The sequence below is a fragment of the Lepidochelys kempii genome, chromosome 8 (genome assembly GCF_965140285.1).
Source record: "Lepidochelys kempii isolate rLepKem1 chromosome 8, rLepKem1.hap1, whole genome shotgun sequence".
In the NCBI taxonomy this organism is placed as follows: domain Eukaryota; kingdom Metazoa; phylum Chordata; order Testudines; family Cheloniidae; genus Lepidochelys; species Lepidochelys kempii.
In genome coordinates this window covers 38,571,649-38,585,034 of record NC_136387.1, presented here as the reverse complement: position 1 = coordinate 38,585,034, position 13,386 = coordinate 38,571,649, and the positions used below count along the sequence as shown (strand labels likewise).

Below are 13,386 nucleotides of genomic sequence, written 5' to 3'. Positions count from 1 at the left end.
CGCTGAGACCACTGCACACATCACCGAGCAAACAGGAAGGGGACTTTCAAAATTCCAAAGGAATGTACGGGGTGGGGATGATGGTGGGTCACCTGAGGGCAGGGCAGTAGAGTTCATACCAATGACCAGAGAGGCAAGAACAGGCATTGTGGGACACATCCCGGAGGCCATTCGCAGCGCAGTAATCAACCATGGTGTCTACACTGGCCCCGCAGCGCTGTAGCCCTGACACAGAAAACCGTACACCTCTCGGGGTGGGTTTTTTACAGCGCTGCAACTGAGCAGTTTCTGCACACTAAGTGGCTTGGCGGTGTGTAGACCGCAGGAGTTACACTGCAGAAAGCTGCTTTACTGCGCAGAAACTTGCCAGTGTAGTCAGGGCCTAAACTGAAGCCAGAGATCCCCAGGTGCTGCCTCCTGGGTCTGCTCTGAAAGACATTTTGAATAGACAGCTCACTAAAACTCTGTCACTCTTAGGATTTAAATGATAACTCATTTGTATGTCTATGTGTGCTTGCTTTAACCTGTAAATAACTCTTATTTCTTTTTCCTAGTTAATAAACATTTAGATCATTTATTACAGGATTGGCTACAGGCATTTACCTAGGGAGGTGGTAGAATCTCCTTCCTTAGAGGTTTTTAAGGTCAGGCTTGACAAAGCCCTGGCTGGGATGATTTAACTGGGAATTGGTCCTGCTTCGAGCAGGGGGTTGGACTAGATGACCTTCTGGGGTCCCTTCCAACCCTGATATTCTATGATTCTATGATTGTCTTTGGTGTAAAATCTATGGTACCAGTTGGTCTGGGGGTAAGTGACTGGTCTCTTGGGACTGGAAGCAACCTGTGTGGTGTGATTTTTGGCATAAGTGACCATTTATCTTAAGTCCAGTTTGTCTGAGCAGCAAGATAGACTGGAGAGTCTAAGGGGACTGTCTGTGACTCCATGGTGAGACTGTTATAGCAGGGGCGGGCAAACTTTTCGGCCTGAGGGCCACATCAGGTTTCCGAAATTGTATGGAGGGCCAGTTAGGGGAGGCTGTGCCTTCCCAAACAGCCAGGCGTGGCTCGGCCTCCGCCCCCTATCTGACACCCCACTTCTCACCCCCTGCTGGCCCCCCCAGGACTCCTGCCCCATCCAACCCCCCCCGTTCTCTGTCCCCTGATGGCCCCCCTGGGGTCCCTGCCCCATCCACCCCTCTCTGTCCCCTGACCCCCCCCAGACTCCCCCCCGCTCCTGACTGCCCCCCACTGCCCCATCCAACCCCTCCTCTCATTCCTGACTGCCCCTCTGGGCCCTCTGCCCCATCCACCCACCCCTTCTCCCTAACTGCCCCCAGAACCCCTGCCCCTGACTGCTCCTCGCTGCCCCATCCAACCCCCTCTCTGCTTCCTGACTGCTTCCCTGGGACCCCTGCCCCCATTGAACCCCCCTGTTCCCCGCCCTCTGAACACCGTGTCCCCTATCCACACCCCAGCCCCCTGACCATCAACCTGAACTCCCCTGCCCTCTATGCAACCCCCCCTGCCCCACTCCCTGCCCCCTTACCACGCTGCCTGGAGCACCAGTGGCTGGCGGCAGCCGCACTGCCCAGAGCACCAGGACAGGCAGCTGCGCCACCCAGCTGGAGCCAGCCACGCCACCACGCAGCACAGAGCACCAGGTCAGGCCGCGGTCTGCAGCTGCGCTGCCTGGCAAGAGCTTGCAGCCCGCTGCCCAGCGCATTGCGCCAGCAGCGCAGTGAGCTGAGACTGCGGGAGAGGGGGCAGAGCAGGGGAGGGGCCAGGGGCTAGCCTCCTGGGCCAGGAGCTCAGGGGCCGGGCAGGAGGAGCCCGCCGTCCAGATGGCTGCAGATTGCTAACCTCTGTGTTATAGTGATCCAGGAGTTCACAGTTGTTACTGGCTTGGTGAGGTCTAATGATAGAACACACCATCAGTTTGGGGCGTCTGCCCTGTTTTTGACAGTCTGCCCTGAAGTAGGCACTCATGGTTGTGAACCACTCCAGACAACATGACACATGTCATGGGGCTTTAATTTTATTTAACAACAACAAAAAAGAAAAGAAAATGCCCTCTCTGTTGAGCATGTTGTCCAGTATGCCAGTGCTGACCTGCTTTAGGTGGCAGTGTGCAAAGACTGTGCCCTCCTCCAACATCCGCATTCCTGCTCCCAGCGTAAGACCTGCTTCAGTGGCAGCACTCTGCGTGCACTGTCCTGATCTCATCACAAAGGCTTTATGCATTGCATCACATGTGCAATGTACAGTACGGGGCCTGCTTCCATTAGAACACAAGCTCAGAGCACTCCAGTGTTCCTCGCACCGGGGGTAATGCCATGGTAGCGTTCTGTACATGCAGTACTGTGGAAGCAGCTCCTATACTGGTATAGTGTTAGAAATTAGGTACTATCCTTTCAAATAGTTTGTGAGCCTTCTAGTATCCCTAACAATATTCTGTGTGTTTCAGGGCCACCAGAACCCTGCCAGAGCAGCAGTATCTGAAACTAGGCCTCACATGTTATCTGTAGTTAATAAACACAGTTATCTGGACCCGCTGTGCCCATGTTATTCCTTCATAACATCTTTCTTGTGTAACAAGCAAACTACACAATGGCTGGGATGAGGGTAGAAGACAATGGAGGGGTAGCCATTGTCCAGAAAATGGCCACATGGACACTTTGCTAGGAAACGGAGGAGACAATATTAAAAAAAAAAAACATTATGTCCCTGTCTCAGTCTCTCAGACACATGATAAAGCTGTAACATTTGCCCTAGGATAAGCAACCCCTTTAGGTTTAACCAGGTCCAAAACCTCATTGTGACTGTCCTAGGAAAAGTCCAGTACATTTATTATTAGTTATTATTATTACTGTGCCCATGGGCATCCTTACACTGGATACTAACGCCACAATCTGCATTATGCAGCACTAGATGGTAATGATGGTGGGAGAGCACAGGCATGTACTTCACTCTGATTACAGTTGCTTCCAAACATTAAACAACATTTAATAGATTTTCAGATATTCAATTACATGTGCAAAGGATGCGTGTATTTGTATGCTAATGTGCATACACAAGTAGCAGAAATGGCCATGGCAAAGGACAAAAGAGACTGTAAGTCACTTTTACATTCTCCTGTTCTTTGGGCTGGCCTGATTCCTGACATGAATAAGAGCAATCTGAAAGCTGCTTTATGTTATGAGTAGTGTAAGAGCCATCTGGGATCAGTTAGGCTAGCTACTTAGGTGTTTTGCATAACTAGAGTGGTGCAAAGCAGACAGCATTAGTGAATTGGGCCCAAAGATTATGAAAGCCCTATAATTCATAATTCACTTAAGAAGCCTAGATGGGTGAAAATTCACATTAGACATTCTGCTAAGAACTTTAATTCTGAGGCAGATTATATCACTGAATGTCTCATATAAGTTTACAAAGACTGTTTTAAAAGACTTAAAATATTTTCACTCCAAATGAACAGTTGGGGTTGAGATCTGGATCTAAATCTTCCCCAGTTTTCAAGAGTTACAATCAGGTGTGATGGTTCAGCTCCAGCTACAAGAGAAGGGCTGAAGGTGAGAAGTTTGTATGTTAGAACATAGCGTAAGAGTGGCCATACTGGGTCAGACAAAAGGCCCATCTAGCTCAATATCCTGTCTTCTGACAGTGGCCATGCCAGGTGCCCCAGAGGGAATGAATAGAACATCAAGTGTTCCATCCCCTGTCACTCATTCCCAGCTTCTGGCAAACAGAGGCTAGGGACACCATCCCTGCCCATCCCAGCTAACAGCCATTGATGAACCTATCCTCCATGAACTTATCTAGTTCATTTTTTAACCCTGTTATAGTCTTGGCCTTCAGAACATCCTATGGCAAGGAATTCCACAGACTGACTGTGCATTGTATGAAAAAATACATCCTTTTGTTTGTTTTAAATCTGCTGACTATTAATTTCATTTGGTGACCCCTAGTTCTTGTGTTATGAGAAGGAGTAAATAACACTTCCTGATTTACTTTCTCCACACCAGTCATGATTTTATAAACTTCTATCATATCCCCCCTTAGTTGTCTCTTTTCCAAGCTGAAAAGTCCCAGTCTTATTAATCTTTCTTCATACGGAAGCCTTTCCATACCCCTAATCATTTTAGTTGCCCTTTTCTGAACCTTTTCCAATTCCAATATATCTTTTTTGGGCGGGGGCAACCACATCTGCACACAGTATTCAAGATGTGGGCATACCATGGATTTATATAGAGGCAATATGACATTTTCTGTCTTATTATCTGTCTCTTTCTTAATGATTCCCAATATTCTGTTCGCTTTTTTGACTGCCGCTGCACATTGAGTGGATCTTGATCTGTATGTGTCACCCTCTCTGACCTTTGCCCTCTAGTTAAGAGACACTGGGAGCTGGATGTAGAGCTCCAGGTCCTCGGTACTTTCACCAGAAACCATCACCAATAAATGTAAAATATTTTAATGATCAAATTATTTACACATTACCCAAACTATGCTGTTTTGTTTCTCATATTGCTGCATAACTAAGATATATCTTTAAAGCACATCTTCTACAATGTAATGGTCAAAATTCTGTTCTCTGTATACTTTAACTGACATATGCCAAATGGGTTATTCATTATTTTTATTACATTGATAATCTACACTTCATTGTAACAGGCAAGCAGGGGTAGGGCAATCTCAGGGAGCAGGGACTCCTGAACAGTTGCCACTGACTATGAAGCTCAGTCTGGAACTCTGCCCTCTCTGTCCCAAAAGTACAACCACCTACCCTTCCTCAGAAAGAATCCCCTTGGTGTGCAGTTGCCCGCAGTGGAGCAGGAGTAAATGTAGCCTGAAGCTGTTATTGGTGTGTGTAATGTGAATTTTCACACATTTTGATTTTTGCAAAGAGAATGGATGAAAGGCAAAGCTGTTGGCATCTATAGCTACGTCACCTTAACGGAATATTTGCAGACTTTTTAACACTTATGATTTAATTAGTTGCAGAGTTCTTGCTATAGAGTTTTTATTCTGGTTACATTAGCCAGCAATCAACAAACTTTTTTTCTGTTTTTGAAAATGTGTGTATGTATGTATGAGAGAGAGCGAGAGAGTGCACGTGCATGGTCTTGCAAATCCCACCCACATACATATCATATTCACATAGCTGATGGTGTGGAGTGGTATCAAGTTTTTATTGGCATGAATGTAGAGTTTCCTTTTTACTGAGGAGCAATGAATTCACAAGTGAGTTATGCAGGTCACATAAGTGCCAGGAACACCCTTGTGCCACACCACACCTTCATGCACTCTGTAAATGCCACATATTTTATAGAAAATGGTACAGCTAATAATGTTTCTGAGAGTATTAAAAAGGTTCTTTTGGGACTTTAAAAAAAAAATTCTTCTTTCTGCAAAGCCAAAGTCTGCAAAGCTTAGTACCAGGAATTCAACTACACAGAGTTCAGAGGGAGAGAATAAAACATAACTAATAATAGAAAATGCCTCTAAAATAACCCCAATAGCTTTTCTATAGACTCAGTCAATCTCAGTCAGTTCCAGGGCTAAAAGCAAGTGTGGTCCCATTGCAAAGTTCTATTTCTTTCTCCCCACCATGTGGCATGGGGTTGACAGCCCAGGGTTCGAGGAGGCAATTGTAACATTGCTAGGTCAATGACTGAACAGGAGCAGTAATCTGTACAACACTCATTAGGCTTACTCCTAGTCTGTGAGTAGGGGCCCAATCTGGCAAACACTTAAACATGTGCTTAAACCCTAATGCTTTGCTGAACTCAGGCCCAGAAGAACAAGCAGAAGCAAATCAAAGCTCCCTCTAAAGAATAGTTCCTGTAGGCCATGCCAGGAGCTGACCCGTTGGGCAAGTGTGTGAATGTGCAGGGGATAATATTGGTATCTCTACACCAGGGTTTTGGAGCTGTGCTCCAGCTCCGCTCCAGCTCCAGGCAAAAACCTGCAGCTCCACTGCTCCAGAGCTGCTCCGCGCTCCAGCTCTGGGCTCTGCTCCAAAGCCCTGCTCTACTCCTTGGTGACTTTTGCAGAATCAGCAAGTAGGGTCACAAGTACAGGATGACTAGAGTCTCTTCCATTTTCCAAGGGCAGAGTGCTGCATCCACTGTGTCATTGGCTTTACTGGCCCAGAAGCAAAGCAACCACCTGAAATCTCATTGTCACTTTCCTACATAGCATCTTGTGTTACTCCTAGATTGTCGGTCTGATTATAAATTTTATTTTGAATATTTAAACATTATAATTTCCAATCCAAGATATTTGGGATGGGGAAGTGGGAGCTTGATTTGATTTTTTTTAAATATAAATTGTGTTTGCAGTTAGTTGGTGTTTTATATTAATTTACATGTGCCTAGAGATTATGATGGATGCATTTTAATAAATCCAAAAATAAATCATATTAAATTAACCAAGCTAGTCTCCTGATTAATTCTGACTAACCAGATTAATCTCATAAATTCTGAGCCAAATTACTTAGTGACAGGGCTGACTCTATAGCATGTTTCCATGAATGATCCCACCTGGCTCTGTTCCCAGAAAGCAGCCCTCACTGCACACTCCTATTCGCCCATGACTTGCCTCTTTCATATTTCAGATCATGTGAGAATTTAAAATCATTATTATTTGCATTGTGGTAGCACCTAGTACCTGTCCTATTTGCTAGCACCTGGGGAGACTCATATGTCAAATTTTGAAATTAATACTATTACCTACTACTACTACTACTAGCAACAACAAATAGCATGCTAGGGAGAGTTGAAAACTCAGGGGATTGCTAGCATGATATGGAGACTTTCCCCTATAAGTCAGAAGTTTAATTCCAGCCCAGATTCACAGTAATCAAAATTTGACACCAATGTAAAATATATTGGCATTTTCAGTGATTCCAAACTTGCACTGAAATAATTAACCCACCAAGTGAAAGTCTCTGTGTAAACACTTTTATTTTAGAATAAATGTGTCTGATTTTGATTTGACTGGAGCCATTTTTTACTGATTTAAGCAAAAGCAAACTACAGTACTCTTATTCCAAAATAGGAGTGTCCACATGTGCAGGCTTGCACTGAGAAACAAAAGGTATTAATTCTAACCCATTGAGTTATTTCTGTGCAAGTTTGTATGCAGACAAAGCCTCATTCCAGTTCCCAGTAGCCAGTTGTAGGGAGCTAGACAGACGATGCTGCAAAGAACATCAGCAGAATTGGTACTAATACGACCCCTTTTGCGGTGTTTCAGCAGAGAAGGCAAGGACTAAATTGCCCACAAGATTAAACTCCCCTCTCTGGCCAGGAGTGTTCCGCTCCAGGTCAAGCCTGAGCTGCAGAGGCAGGGTCGGGGTGCAGGGGAGTGGACATGAGTCTGGGGGTGGAGGAAGCTTGCCCTGCTTCCTAGGCTGAAATCATGAAATCAACAAGAAAAATAAGAAAAGCCAGCATGTGTGCAGAGGAACAGAAAGTGAATCACTCACCCACTGGTTCCAGGTCTCTGGGCCTGAGAGAAACGCCAGTCTGGGTTAGGCTGAGCTTGCTGCAAGGGAAACAGAAAAGTATTTTAATGCCTCTATTCTTGCCTTTGGAAATCAAAGCAAACTGATTCAGGATTATTGCAGCCTGGAAATACATCCATGCTTAGGAGAAGCTAAAAATGTAGATAAAAGAGAATAATTTTAAAATTCAGTGGAGTAACCAGAAATATATCTCTCCATTGATGTAAAACAAACAAACAAAGACACAAAACAAGAAGATTCCCCTCCCTCTTGAATATTCCTGAATCAAGACAATTGCTAAAAAGCATGACAAAACAATTCAGTGAATAATCTTCCAGAATAAGCTCAGGAAACCAAGCTGTGAAAGAACTGAAGCATGTTATGGACTGATAAGGGCATCAGTTTAATCAGAAGAACTCTATAGTACCAGAAATAATGAGCTGAGGGAGAAGCAGAGTTAATTGATACTGAGAAAGGTGTGTTTTAATGCAGCTGGAATGGTACCAGAACTTCCTAATTTGTCCTTTCTCCCTTTCTAAAAATGCTTGCACAGTGTCTTGATTTCACATTCTATATTTTAATTAATCTTTTCCTGGATACTGTGTCCTTGGTGCATGACAGTATTTTTCTGTCTATGTAGAAAAGAATTCACTTCCCACAACAAAATGTATTATTTGTTTAGGAGACCCAACAGACTATAGACATAACAGACCACTGTGGAACTTGATTAGTGGGCCCTGTATCACTTTCCACCCACATTGATTCATTATCAGACAAGGGGCAGTTTGTAAATAAAGAAATACATGAAACAGCTCTATGTATTAAGTCTTTGTAAGGAGAGCTAAAAGGGAGAACTGTTTTCGGTCTGAAACACAAGTACTTCCAAAAATCATAGACTTCTAGCTATCTTCTTAATTAACTCTGCAGTAATAGTGTACCTCCTTTAGCGCTCTAAAGATGTCTCCTGGGTTATCTTGGGAATGAGCAGTTTAGGCTTTATAAAGCAGAACAGGATTATTCTGCTTGTATATACAGTTACTAAGGAAAATGGAAGATAGATACAGCTGACCTAGTTTTTATTTAGCAGAAGTTGTGATATTACTAATTTACTCATAACTTTAATGATTATGGTAAAGAAAAGCCTCAGAATAACTACTGACTTCCTCACAAAGGAGTCCCATTGCCATCCAAGCTGTATGTATGCAAATTAAAAAGTATCTATCTTTGACTTCTATTTTTAAAAATATTTACACACACTCAACAATACATATATACACACACATTTTGTAAATGAGGTCTTCTCTCTTTATTTTCTGAAATGTTACTGTAATTGTCACTTTCAATTTTAGGACATACAGTTACTGACAAAAATAATTTTAGAGCTAGAACCCAAAATGATCAAACCTGGATGCCTAAATTCAGGCATTTATATCCATGTCTAGGCATCTACATAAAAATAGCCTTATTTTCAACTGTCCTGAGCACCCTCCCATCTCACTGAGTTCAGTGAGAGCTGCAGGTGCCCAGCACCTCTAAAACTGGGGCTACGTATTTATGTTTCCAAGTTTGAAAATGTTGGCCACAGTTGTCATCCTGGTGCGATCAGCGTGTAGTACAATACATCACCAAGTGAAAAGTTTCTGCCACACACCTACAAAATTATCAAAACAGATAAACTTTGTTTTAGCAAACTACTCAGTTCCAAGTCCGGCTTCATAGGTGGAATAAAGTAGTAAGAGGTAAATACAAAAAACTTCATACTTAACCTGAAGAAAAGCTGGAAAGCTTGTCTCTCTGACCAACATAATTTGGTCCAATAAAAGATATGACCTCACCCACCTTGTCTTTCTAATATCCTGGGACCAACACAGCTACAGTAACACTGCATATAACAATGCAATGTGTCACTTACAAAACTTAGGGTATGTAAACAAGGAATGGTCTAAGGAGAAGCTGCAGCTACCTGGGCCAGTCACTCTCAATTTAGGGCTCTGGTCCTGATGTGTTGGATTCTATTCGCACCCAGGCATCCCACCTCCATTATGCCAAGCCCCGACTTTTCCCCCTATCTCTTGCTGGACAGATAGAGGTAATGCACTTTCCCCAGGAGGCCAAAGTGTATTGAAAGGTCTGAAGGAGAAGAGTGGATATTTATGAACAGTGACTCTGAACAGAAAGGACAGCAGGACACACACAGAGCTTACCCCGTCACAGGGACTCACTAAAGCACTGGCCACCTGATCAAAGGCAGCCATGCTCTCCCCTGTAGTGGAATGGCTGAAAGGTTTTACAAAGAGGAAATCCCCTTGATCAGACATTGGAGAGAAACAAGACTTGTAGTGTTGTGCCTGGGACACCAGCCCAGCTCCACCCACATCCAGATACTTGATGAAACCTTCCGAATTCAACTGCCCAGGGAAGTTCAATGCGGACTTGTGGCCTGTCCTCCTACAACAGCGTGAGAGGGGCCAGCCTGCAGCTGCACGGCCCGATTTGAGGCACCTGGTGCCTAGGACAGCCAGCATCACACATGACACCAGCGAAATGGCTACCAGGGAGATGATGAGGTAGAGAGTGACGCTGGATGCTCTGGAAGTCGATTTGGGAAGGTCCAAGGCCTTGGCAAAGTCTTGAACAGTGTTCTCCTCGGGAGAGATGACTAGAGCCACTGAGGCGGACAGGGAGGGGATCCCATTGTCCCTCACCTGGACCACCAGCCTATGGGGTGCTCCTGACACCCTAAGTGCCTCAGTTATTCGGATCTCTCCAGAGTGGAGCTCCACCCGGAAGGGACATGGCTCACTGGTCTCCCGGAGCTGGTAGGAGAGCCAGGCATTGTGACCGCTGTCAGCATCCACAGCCACAATCTTGGTGACCAGATAGCCAGGTTCTGCCGAGGAGGGGACTGTCTGTTGGAAGGCGGAGCCCCTGGGGACGGGTGGGTACACAATGGTGGGCGCGTTGTCGTTCTGATCCAGGACGAACAGGTGGAGCATGGTGGTGCTGCTCAGGGCAGGGGACCCAGCGTCCTGCACCTCCACTAGCACCTGGAACACTTTGTCCTGCTCGTAGTCAAGAGCCCGTAAGGCATAGATGGTGCCGTTCTCTGGGTTGATGTGGAAGTAGGTTGAGATGGGCACATCCTGCATGCCGGTGTCCAGAATGGAGTAGGAAAGCTTGGAGTTGGTGCCCACATCAGGGTCAGAGGCAGATACAGAGAACACAGAGGCCCCAGGAAGGGTGTTCTCCTCAATGTGGGCCGTGTAGGAGGGGCTGGAGAACCTGGGCACGTTATCGTTCACATCAGAGATCTGGAGGAAGATGGTTTGCTCGGTGGACCTTCGAGGGGACCCGGCATCTGTGGCCATAACAGTGATGTTGTATCCAGCAGCCTTCTCTCGATCCAGAGGCCCAGCAGTGACCAGTGAGTAATGCCCTTTGAAGGAGCTCACCAATTTAAAGGGAAGATCATTGCTTATCTGCAGGTGGACATGTCCATTTTCCCCGGAGTCACTGTCCTTGGCGCCAATTAGCGCTATTACAGTCCCCAGGGGCGCATCTTCCTGCACGGGGCTGGACAGGGAGGTCAGCACAATGTCCGGGCTGTTATCGTTCACGTCCACCAGTTCCACCCGGAGGCTGCAGTGCCCCTCCATTGCGGGGGAGCCCTTGTCTCTGGCTCGAACGGCGATCTCGTAAGCACTGGAGTCCTCGTAATCCAGAGGGGCTTTGGTTGTGATCTGCCCTGTCTGGGGGTCCAAGTTGAACAGTCTGAGAAAAGTATCGGGGGCTTTATTGCTGGTTTTGAACGAATATTCAACCTGCCCATTCAGGCCTTCGTCCGAGTCAGTGACGTTCAGCTGTGTAACCAGCGTCCCTGATGGGACGTTTTCTTCTAGAAACACTTTGGAAATCGGCGGATCACACACAGGGGGGTTGTCGTTGGCATCCAGGACATGAACTGTGATCCTGGCAGTGCCTGATCTCACCGGGTCCCCACCATCGAGAGCTGTTAGGGTTAATTGATGGGCCGCCACTTTCTCTCTGTCCAGGGCTTTCTCCAATACGATTTCAGGCATTTTCACACCATCTCCCCTTACATTTATGCTCAGGGCAAAATGGTCACTGGCGCTGAGTTCATAGGTGGAGATGGAGTTGGAGCCCATATCTGGGTCTTCTGCTACCTCCAGGGGTAAGCGAGTCCCTGGGTTCGCTACCTCGGTGATCTCTAAAGAAACTTCCTTCTTCGGGAACTGCGGCGCGTTGTCGTTGACATCCAGGATCTCCACCTCCACCCGGTGCAGCTGCAGCGGGCTCTCCAGCAGCAGCTGGAGCTGCAGAGAGCACGTGGATCTCCGACCACACAGAGCTTCCCGGTCTAGTTTCTCATTCACAAGCAGGACTCCATCGGCCAGGTTCACCTGGAAGTGCTGGCGGCCGCCCTCGCTGACCAGCCGCAGGCTACGGGCCGAGAGGCTCCGCACGTCCACACCCACATCCTTGGCAATGTTCCCCACAAAGGAGCCCGGCTCGAGGTCCTCGGGCACTGAGTAGCGAGTCTGTGCGGGAGCCGGGTCCGGCAGAGAGAGGAAAGCACCGAGCAGCAGGAGCTGCCAGGGCAAACTCGATCTCCCGGCCATGCCGCGCTCTGCTGTGTGTGTCTGAAGCCACTCGGTGCCGCCTCCCTGGCTCCCGCCCCGTTCGCTGCCGCCCGGGAACTCGCGCCGCCGGTTCCAGTGTCCCCAAAGTCCGCTCCTCGGGTGCTCCCGGCTGCCCGGCAGGGCTTAGCGGCTGCTGTGGGGGAGAGGGGGGCGGGGGGGAGGGGGAGGAGAAGAGCTGCAGCCGGAGGGGCGGGAGGGGAGCCGATCTCAAACGCTCAATTCCCCGGCAAAGACCGGCGCAGAAAGTCGGCGGGCGATGGGTGCTGACAAGTGACAATCCCTCCTCCCGACAGCAGTGACCCTTCCCCAAAACTCACTCGGCCTGAACTCCAGGCACACAGCCCCGTCAGACCCCCCTCCCCCCCAGCTCTGCACCGCCGGGACGCTGGCAGTGAGTCACCGGCAAAGGATACCCTAAACCCTGGGGGTGCGTTCAGCTCCGACAGGGTGGCCAATGGAAAGGGCAAGTGCTGAGCAGAGCGCCCAGGGAGAGCTGTGACTTGACACAGAACCCGGGGGGGGGAGGGGCGGGGGGACAGACGCGGTACAGAGAGCGGCCGTGTCCTCTCCCCTGGCCCGGCACTAGAGGAGCTGGCTGCGATTTAGCGCTGTCCTATAGCGCGTCTGGTGCCTTTGGGCCACACGGACCCAGCCAGACACGCTGCAGGTCACACGGCGGGGTCAGCTGGGGACAGTGACCTGGCACCTTCAGGGAGCTCACCTCAGTGGAGCAGCTGCGATCAGGCGGGCTGTTGCCCGAGCCGTTTCCGTGGCTCACAGAGGGTTTCATGAACATGAACTCGCTGATGTCCGAGACTGGAGAGAAGCAGGATCTATACCCCGGGGCAGGGGGGGCCGTGGCGGTCACCTGCACGTCGACCGTGGCGTCCCCCTGGCTGGGCTGTACGTGTCCAAGCAAGGTGTTTGGGGGCACCCGGAGCGTGTCCGCTTTCACACAGCAGCCAACCGTAGCACGTGCATCCCTCCTCACACACCGGACACCCAGCCCCACCAAAGCAACCAGTGACAACGCTGAGATTGTCGCTAATGAAATGATTAAATACAGCGTTAACCTGGGGACGCTCTCACTTTCCGCCGCGTGAGCCGATAACCCCAGGAAGGCTTCGGGGGCATTCTCCTCCAGCAACACCAACACGGTGACGGAGGTGGACATGGGCGGCTCGCCTGAGTCTTTGACTACCAAGGAGAGTTCCTGTG

The 13,386-nt window shown here is 48.1% G+C and overlaps 1 protein-coding gene across 27 annotated transcripts in view; it reads right to left on the bottom strand.

Moving 5' to 3' along the window:
- The window catches only part of LOC144929056 (protocadherin gamma-C5-like), a 373,601-nt gene that overhangs the window by 20,343 nt on the left and 339,872 nt on the right, over positions 1–13,386 (bottom strand). For 25 of the 27 annotated variants that reach the window (XR_013636157.1, XM_073356114.2, XM_073356117.2 and 22 more), the window contains one exon: positions 7,490–7,548. Coding sequence is in view for 26 of the 27 variants with exons in the window: in XM_073356114.2 (XP_073212215.2) it covers positions 7,490–7,548 (59 nt within the window). In the remaining variant the exon portion in view is untranslated. The other 2 variants (XM_073356150.2, XM_073356154.1) reach the window with 2 other exon arrangements.